This window comes from Brassica napus, chromosome A3 (assembly GCF_020379485.1).
Source record: "Brassica napus cultivar Da-Ae chromosome A3, Da-Ae, whole genome shotgun sequence".
Taxonomy (NCBI): Eukaryota; Viridiplantae; Streptophyta; class Magnoliopsida; order Brassicales; family Brassicaceae; genus Brassica; species Brassica napus.
This window is the reverse complement of record NC_063436.1, coordinates 30792644-30802730: the sequence shown is the minus strand read 5'-3', so window position 1 is coordinate 30802730 and position 10087 is coordinate 30792644. Positions and strand designations below refer to the sequence as shown.

The 10087-nt window shown below is 37.9% G+C and overlaps 1 protein-coding gene and 1 pseudogene across 1 annotated transcript; both read left to right on the top strand.

Moving 5' to 3' along the window:
- Nucleotides 1–1551: 1551 nt before the first annotated feature.
- Nucleotides 1552–3893, top strand: LOC106427608 (catalase-2-like; the record flags this gene model as incomplete). Its single annotated transcript, NM_001316210.1, is given in 7 exon segments — nucleotides 1552–1566; nucleotides 1757–1853; nucleotides 1950–2227; nucleotides 2469–3245; nucleotides 3316–3405; nucleotides 3485–3538; nucleotides 3841–3893. Coding segments are annotated over 7 exon segments (1364 nt in total), but the record flags the coding sequence as incomplete, so codon positions are not given.
- Nucleotides 3894–4313: 420 nt separating this feature from the next.
- Nucleotides 4314–9458, top strand: LOC106428761 (annotated as a pseudogene).
- Nucleotides 9459–10087: the final 629 nt, after the last annotated feature.

Below are 10087 nucleotides of genomic sequence, written 5' to 3'. Positions count from 1 at the left end.
TTCGACTCCACTTTCCTTGAAAATTTTAGTGGTTTTCGAGAATCCACATCAACGAGCATACGGCCCTCCGCTACTTCCAGAGTATCAACATGAACATGGCCTAATCGTGCACCAATGTTTCTGAGATTTATGTCCGTCCAGAGATGCAAAGGAATGCCAATCACTTGGACCATAAAAGGAACAATCCACGGGTAATCATCATGAACAATGGGTTCCCATCTTACCAGCACGAACATACAAAAGTTGAAATGGAAAGGACCCTGTCGAAGAACAGAGTTGAGATCCTCTTCCGACGTAAAATTAAGCAGGAACTTCCCGTTGCCCAAATCATTGGCCGTAATGCGATCTTCCATACCCCATTGTGATGGCATTTTCCGAAGTAACTTCTCGACATTTTGTTTCTTTGGATTCAGGACCTTCCCAATAAGTGACAAACTAAATTCGCTAGCAATCATTGTATCATCCTGATCCATCAGTTTGATCGGTGCGTCGTCATCCTCGTAGAGGATACCCTTGCCTTTCATGGCCGCCTTATGGCTAGATCGCGTTATGTAAGAAGACCCCATACGATGATATGAAGCTTGGTACACAGAGAGCCTGAGGAAACGGTTTGATTCGAATGATCAGATGGGATCAAGAAAATGATCGGGGCGCGCCTGAGGAAACGGTTTGATTCGAGTGATCGTGACAACGATTTAGATATCGAAAGTGACGATGCAGAGCCCGGCGAGCGCAGGATCCCAGTTCGTATGAAACCAGAGCAGCTACCTTGTGAAAGACGCCACGAAGAAAACCAGCTCCACTACAAATGAAAGCTTCCACAAACGAGAGAGAAGAAGATGATGGCCAATCTAACGTCAAAGAACGTATAGATCAGAGGGAGATCGACACCCAAAGAAGGTCTCGACCTTAAGTCTCGCCGTCGCCTTCAGATCGCCTTGGAGCGGCTAGGGCTTTTACATGTCCTAGTGTTTTTTTTTAAGTGAGAGAAAGTAAAAGTATCTAAACTAACAAGTTTTTTTAGGAACCGTTAATATACTATGGTGACATGTTGTGTGCAATTAGTCTAGATTTAATAGGACTGATAAATTTTAGTTAGATAATTATGTTTTATAAAAAATAGTCATATTTATCACTTTAGATTTTCACTTTTAGATTTTCACCCATGAGGGTGCTGTAAGTCATTTTTTCATATATGAAATATTCGCACAAAATATAACTTTTCTTTCTTTAATAAATACGTGGTGGATAGTTTAAGAAAAAAATTATATATTCCTTAATTTTCCGCCACAATAAATGACTTTTGTACTACTTGGTTTCCAAACATTTATCTGAAGAAAATAAAAACAAATATAAGAAAAAACGATAACCTTTAAAATTCCCCCCAAATTATAAAAAAAAAAGGCTTTAAAGCGCAAAGGCATAAAGACAGAAGCCATTTATAAATAGGCGAAGCGAATATTATAATTATCTTCATCACCATCTCCTCGTTTTGTTAAATCTCTGGAAGTCTCTCTCTCTCTCTCTTTCTCAACTCTCATCTCATCAACCATGGATCCCTACAAGGTACGACTCTCCTTCATCTCTCACCTATTCGTCTTCTATAGAAACTGGTTTCATAGCTTTGTTATTGCACCCGGATTTGTAGCTTTTGGAACTGTTTGATTGGTGTTTATGTCGGATCTTGACTTTCTTCTAGTCGAATCTGTGAATCTTGATCCCTTTGATGATGAATTTGATCTTTTTATGATTGCAGTATCGTCCAGCGAGTTCTTACAACTCTCCGTTCTTCACCACCAACTCTGGTGCTCCTGTATGGAACAACAACTCCTCCATGACCGTTGGACCCAGAGGTATATCTTTCTTCTCAAAACGATATCGTTTCGTTCATGAGTATGTGTACTATGGATGTGAATGTTAAGTGTTACACTTGTGATGGGTTTTGGCAGGTCCTATCCTTCTTGAGGACTACCATCTCGTTGAGAAGCTTGCTAACTTCGACAGGGAGCGTATTCCAGAGCGCGTGGTTCACGCAAGAGGAGCCAGTGCAAAGGGTTTCTTCGAGGTCACTCATGATATATCTAACCTCACTTGTGCTGACTTCCTCAGAGCTCCAGGTGTTCAGACTCCAGTCATTGTGCGTTTCTCCACTGTCATCCATGAGCGTGGAAGTCCCGAGACCTTGAGAGACCCTCGTGGCTTCGCAGTCAAGTTCTACACCAGAGAGGCAAGTCACTACTCAAAATTATGGGGGCTATAGATAATTTAATAAATATTTATATACGGCTATAGTTCGTTTAATAAAAAATTATAAATTTTTTTTAACAAATTTGGAGACTTGTAAATAAATATGTAAATGTTTTTAAGTTTTTTAGGACATAAACCAATGTTTAGCATTAATTAGCCTATGCTCAGAACCAGCCATGTTCATATATGCTAAAGCAAATGATCATATTCTTTTTGAGCAGGGAAACTTTGATCTTGTCGGAAACAACTTCCCTGTCTTCTTCATCCGCGACGGGATGAAGTTCCCTGACATGGTCCACGCTCTCAAACCAAACCCCAAATCTCACATCCAAGAGAACTGGAGAGTCCTTGACTTCTTCTCCCACCACCCTGAAAGCCTCAACATGTTCACTTTCCTCTTCGACGACATCGGTATCCCACAAGACTACAGACACATGGAAGGCTCAGGTGTCAACACATACATGTTGATCAACAAATCCGGCAAAGCTCACTACGTGAAGTTCCACTGGAAACCAACTTGTGGAGTGAAGTCTCTACTAGAAGAAGATGCAATCCGCGTTGGTGGAACCAACCACAGCCACGCAACTCAGGACTTATACGACTCCATTGCTGCTGGTAACTACCCTGAGTGGAAGCTCTTTGTTCAGATAATCGATCCAGCTGATGAAGACAAGTTCGACTTTGACCCTCTCGATGTCACCAAGACCTGGCCTGAAGATATCTTGCCTCTCCAGCCCGTTGGGCGTATGGTGTTGAACAAGAACATTGATAACTTCTTTGCGGAGAATGAGCAGCTTGCCTTCTGTCCTGCTATCATTGTTCCGGGGATACACTACTCTGACGATAAGCTGCTTCAGACACGTGTCTTCTCCTATGCTGACACCCAGAGACACCGTCTTGGACCTAACTACCTCCAGCTACCAGTTAATGCTCCAAAGTGTGCTCACCACAACAACCACCATGAAGGCTTCATGAATTTCATGCACAGGGACGAGGAGGTAATGTTTTTTTTTGAAATGAACGTTCAAGCTAGAATATCGTTTTCTTACAAGAGGTGGTTTGGTGCAGGTTAACTACTTCCCTTCGAGGTATGACCCGGTTCGCCATGCAGAGAAGTATCCAACTCCACCTGCTGTCTGCTCTGGAAAGCGTGAGAGGGTCAGTAATCAAATGAGCTCTCTCTTTCAGTTTCCTTGTAAGAAACATATGATCTAAAAGTTAAAAATATGTTTTGCAGTGTATTATTGAGAAAGAGAACAACTTCAAGGAGCCTGGAGAGAGATACCGTTCCTTTACACCAGAGAGGTACTCACTGTTCTTTTTTTTTTTGGGTGATACTCAATACATTTACATGTTCTTATTGTTTTACTGTCGGTTTTAACTTCAGGCAAGAACGTTTCATCGGTCGATGGATTGATGCTCTATCAGACCCTCGCATCACACATGAGATCCGCAGCATCTGGATCTCTTACTGGTCTCAGGTATAAAAAAAATCTGACAATTTCTTTTACTGGCATTGTCTGTTTCCTTTAGCCTTTTGTGTAGTTTTGTAATATTTTCTTACACTGATTGGTTAAATATGTGGTGAAACAGGCTGATAAGTCACTGGGACAGAAGCTGGCGAGCCGTCTGAACGTGAGACCAAACATCTAAAACGAGTGAACAAGATTCTTGATTGGTCGTTGTGTGGTAGGCAAGAGAAGAAAGATGGGAAGAGATCAGATGTGCCATGATATAATCTTCATCATGTGGATCTTGTGTGTTGTGTTGTAATATTATTTGTTTTAAGACCAAAACAAAAAACTTTGTTGTGTTGTGTAACGTTGGTTTTGTCTCATGTTCTTCACAAATAATAATACATTCAAAGATTTATAATAATAGTCAGTGTCACTTGATGAGAGATCCTGTTTCTTTGAAATCTTCTTATGAAAATGTGACACCTTGGAAGATATATAACCACATGACTTACCGACAAGGACATGGTATTGGTACAAAAGTTCAGGACGAAAGGGCAGAGCAAGTATGAAACGAAAAAGACAGTAAAGGACATAGAATCTTTTATTTGCTTTGTGTGGGTATAGAAAATTTAGAGTTGCTTTCAATATGTGCTGTAGATTTGGCCACATTAGATAAATGTTGTACCAAAGTTGGAGTAGTCTTTAATTCTGACATTATTATGAAACAAAATTTGGATTTGACATTTCTGGTTTAAATTTGTGACAAAAATCTATTCAACTTATATAAAAACTTAAGTTTCTCTTTTGTTGTTACAAGGACTGTAGTTGGAAGCAAGATGTGAAGCGTATTTCCTTGCATATTCCAGATGATTTGATTGACATCTGAGACATTGATAATGATGACCAAATACGCAACGAGACTTGTGCTGAGAGGTATTATTAATATTCCACTTTTGAAGCAAATATGTTCACTCTTGGATGAAAATTTGAAGCGAGATGTTCTACCTTTTTTTCACTTTTGCTCAAATACTATTCACTCTTGGATGAGAACATACATACATTAACATTAACCACTACAGAGAAAAGGTATTCACTTTCTCTATACAAAGAGTATGATTCTAGTAGTTACTCTGTTTCAATGGCTACTATGTTTCAGTTTCCGTATATAGAGTTTGAGAAGTAGTTGATCTTCAAACATCTTACACTAAGGTCAGAATTCAAGTTTCAGAAGTAGATTATCTCAGTTAATGACATCACACATTTCCGAATGTTTCAGATTATGAATCCTGCCGTATGCAAAAACAGATTCATGGCTAGTCTATATATCCTTATGCGATTGTGTTAATGCATGTAACGTCTGCACTATTACCAATGCATGGCTAGTCTATATATCCTTATGCGATTGTGTTAATGAGCGATTGCAAAGGAACATAAAGTAAATAACACATATACATTTTTTAACGAGGTCCATCTCCCGGACTACATCCAAAACTCATTTAATAGAAAAGAACACAAACGACTTTACTCTATGGTAACCACTCTTAACTAGATTTATAATAAAGAGCAACTACTATCTTCTCTGACAAATATAGTTTTCTATAACAAAACTACCAACAGATAGGACGTCTCACAGACATCCATTTGCATCTTCAATAAACCCTAGACCTGTAACTGATTTTCTGTCACCGTTTCGTTATCTTTATACTCCAATCCAATCGAACAAACCCTAAAGCCTACTAATCTCAGTTAGGCTTTTGCTTTGTAAACAAGGTCTAATTCTTCTTAGTAATCAAGCCCACGTGACTCTTTCCTATCACCATGGTTCAATGCCACATCATCACATTGTACTCGAACCCAACTTGTATGTCCATGACACCTCGTGCCATTCCCATACACCAGATCAGACGTTAGAGATCTTGTGTAACACATGTCATCATATCAAGTTATTGCTTCAGCGAAACACCATCTTTGGATCACTCTTGTGCGTTTCTTCCACTCTCGCATTTGCGCCTTAGTACACATACTGTGTACGCAACATGTTCTAACAAGTTCCTAAGTCAGTCATCAATATAACTCAGTCAACACAACTCTTCACCCTATAATATATGTAAACTGGATGGAGTTATAGGTTCAGAAAAAAATCTTTTCTCTTGACTTTAATTACATGTGGATGGAACAAGTTAAGTTTTTCTTCTTCTTTTTTAAATGTGGAACAAAGTTTTGGACCTCAGTGCTTAAGCCAATATGCAATATAAGCGAGACTAAAATATAAGCGACAGTTTGGTCTTTAGTTAAAGTTGTGGTGATATAACTATATAAGCAATACTATATATGTTGCGAGCTTTTTGTTCCGTGGATCATGTTGCTTCTCTAACTCAATTTCCCTTGCCCATAACTGCAACACGTTAAGGATCTCTAATGCATAAATACAAAGGAAGAAGAAACGGAGTTGTAAAACATACAGTACTGTATTACCTTGAGCATTGACCTTTATGAAACGTGAGGGCCAGAGGCTTGCGTTTCTCATTTACTGTAGTGTGACAGAGTTGAAGAAAGACTATTAGTTAGCTTTGATATTATTTAAAGCATAGACTGTGAGGTTAAATGTGAATTTGCTGATGAATCCTTATTGAATTATTCATACTGGCATTCAGACAGACACACACACACATACACTCATTGCATATTTGTTCAAATTGTTATGGTCATTATAATTGTATAATTCCACTTGACATGAGTTGTAAATGCACTTGAGAACTTGTATTTTGTGAAATGAGTTATAATACCAGCATGGCCTTGTTGATGATCAAAACCACTTTCGGCTAGGACGTCTTTTTGCTAGGTATGGTGTTATCTTCCCCACAATTTGGCTTCAGCCTAGCTTTTTTCCTCTACATAAAAACTGAATCACTAACTAAACTTCAAACATTTTTGCACTGTAAGTGTTACAGTTTTTACTTGGCATAGCAAACTTTAACTTTGTGTTCAAGTGTCAGACATGCATTTACTGTGTGGATGTGACAAAACAAATGGAAAGAGTGTGTGATCAGATAAATATGTACTTTGGTTGAACATAGTCCAACATGTTTTTTTTTTTTAAATAAAATGTTTATTTATAAGTTTTCCTTTTGTCAGTGTAATTCATAACCAGCTAGCTTCTGTTGGCTTTGACTGTAATTTATAACATTATATGGGGTTAAACTGTAAATAACATGATCTTTTTACATGTAAACTCTGTTTTCTTCCCTTTGACTCAACTTTGTCTATAAGTCTCGTTGTTCTTGACTCATTTCTCTTTCAAACATAGTCTCTCTCCATGTCTGAAAGTGACGAAGATGTTGTTGATCTTCCCCGTTTCTTCAAGGTCTTCCTCCCAGAAACTGCTTCTGAATCAATGGTAAATCTCCTCCTCTCTTTCTTCCATGTAATAGAAGTAGAAAGTATTAGTGGGGGAGAGTTATGTCTTAGGAGGAAAGAATCTTTAATTTCTGGATTTTGATTTAGTATGAGTTTTCTGATGTTTATAATGCTTCTATGTTTGGTGATCATGATTATCAGGCAATTCCAAAGTCTTTCAATGAGCATCTTCAAGACCCACTGCCACATGAAACAGCTAAGCTCCAAGGCATTGGAGGTGGTGTTTGGACTGTGAGTTTCAAGAAGATACGTGGCGGTGCGTATTTCACTTCAGGGTGGTCCAAGTTTGCAGAGGACCATGAACTCAAGCACGGAGAGTTCTTGACCTTTGTCTACGACGGTTCCCACACTTTCGAGGTCAGCGTCTTTGGTCGTTCGGAATGTAAGGAGATAAGAGCTGTCGTGGAGACAGTCAACCTCTCTGATGCTAATTCTGACTAAGAAGAAGAAGATTCTTCAGTGGTTGCTGCTGATTCGAATGAGGGTGATGATCCTTCTTTCCATGCTGGTGAAGATGATGAGGTCAGCCAGAGTATCAACCCTGTTGACAGTGATGACACAGTATCTGTTGCTGAAGGTAAAAAGTTCTTTCTAGTACTTACTAACTAACACACAAACTTGTTGCTGAAGCATGTTTTTTTTGTCTCAATTGTTGCAGGGTTTCCTAATTTGGAGGTTGAGTCTAATCCATGCTTTACTACTATCCTCAAGAAAAGGATCTATGACCTGGTATAAGAAAAAATAACTTAAAAGATTTGCTTACTGTCTTTATCCTTCTCTTAATATGGCTGGTTGGCTTATACATTTGGTTTTGTGTGTTATGCAGTTGATTCCTGCAGATGTGGTGAAAGAACATGGACTTACATTTTGTGACCGCATCAAGTACATCGATGGAGAAGGGATCTTGGATGGGGTTAGAGTGAACTGTTCTTATTATGGCATTTCCTTCAAAGGATGGGGCAGGATTTGTAGAAGGAACAGGCTTAAAGAGAATGATACTGTCCATTGTGAGATGCTTCATAAGGAAGAAAGTTCATTCAATCAAGATCACAATCATTCGTGGTTGAATCACTCATCATCATTATCAGTTCATCACCACACCCTTCATCAATCACTTATTCACTATCATGAGTTCTATTGCTTTTTGTTTGTTTTAGGTGTGTGGTAGTTTTATTCTCAGTTTTTATCCTAGTAGTACTTTCTTTATTTGAATTCTTATTATGTAATGCATCTATGATTTTTAAGTATGTTTCCAAGCTTTAAAAAAATCCAACAAGCTTCATATAACACAGAGAGTGAAGCAAAATGTGGAGTTCTTCACTTTTGCTCAAATATTATTCACTCTTGGATGAGAACATACATGCATTAACACTGCTTTTTCTTCTTTGTATTCCCTATCGTCTATTGGCTGCACAAGATAGATATGCTCTGAGCCTATGAAAATGTTGCGCTGCCATGTTGTCAAGAAGAAGTCGCAGCAGAACATGAGGACACCATGGACGAGTGCATGTGTGCGGTCCAACAACATATATGAAAAAATAATAATGGGCCGCCCCATGAGTCAATTTATAATTCACATAATTCCACACTCTTGTTTCTGTGAGCTTTGAGGAAAGTACAGACAGCCTATACCAAAGTTTAGATATAGATTCTTCGTTAGGTGTATAGCTTTTAAGTTTTAACAGAATCTTATTGCGTTCTTTCTGACAAATTGAAGGTTACATTGTGTAGACCTATTGTAGATGCTATTATACAACTAGATTGCTTATTTTCGTAGGTATTAGGGAGGATCTAGAAAACAACATAGGTAGCACAGATTTTCCCAAATAAAGACTGAGAATCTATAATGGAAAAAGGCTCATGTTTCTGTTTAGATAAGCGCGAGAACTCAATCCTATGGCAGGCCAAACATAAGTTTCTCTCTTGTTTTACTTTAAAAAAAAATTGTCAGAAAAGACACTGACTATATTGATTTCTCTTGTCACCGTACTATATGATAAGACCGTATTACATAAACTACGGAGAGCTGAATATTGTAAAGAATAAAATTGATAAAAGTATACCAAAGATTAAGAAAAGGATGATACAACTGCAGAGGCGAGATATTATCTCTTTCCTTAACTCAAAATACGTCCCGTAGTGCGACGGTTTGATAACGTAATGAGTCCCAAGATACAACTGCAAAAATCTTCTGATTTGCGTCACTCTATCAGAAGCCTGGCGAAACTAGTTTTGTGTATACTCTCAGACTCAAAAGAGAATCAAAGAGAAAGATAAAAGAAATATGAGGGATTGATTTGTTTTGTTCGTATGTCTGAGAGTTTCACATTTCACGTATTGTTTTATAACTTGAAAAGTCAAAATGTACGTTATGTGATCTTGGAGTTAACTAATGGAATAATGAGAATTGATTCTCCATTACTCACGTTAGTGACCAAATTAATAAATGGTTTGACCAAGCAAGCCAAATATAATTCTTATGGGTTTGCATTTCTATGTTCCAATAAAACATAAAAGATCATCATAAATAAAATTTGAATGGTTAAGTTAATTGACATATTGTCCAACCAACAAAATCAATTTCAAATTCAAACCCAAACATCCAAAGTGATCAATTTGCTAAATATTTTATACTTAGTCAAATTTAAAGCTTTATAAGCTTTGCAAGTTACTCACTTTGGACCTCCATTTCTCATTCAACACAACTCTGATTTTGACCAACAAATACACTAACTCATAGTGTTTATGGTGACGATTACATCGTGTCCAAATTTCGGTTCTTCCGACAGACGTCTCCATCGAAAAACTTATAGGAAAATTGGTCCGCACCACTTTGTCAAAAACGAGTTCCAACAATCCCCCACATGAATAGAAATGACTCTATACACATGACTCAAGAAAGAAAAAGACTTTTGAGAGTATAAGCGAAAAATCCACTGCATGATGAGTTGGTAGCAATTTTTCAG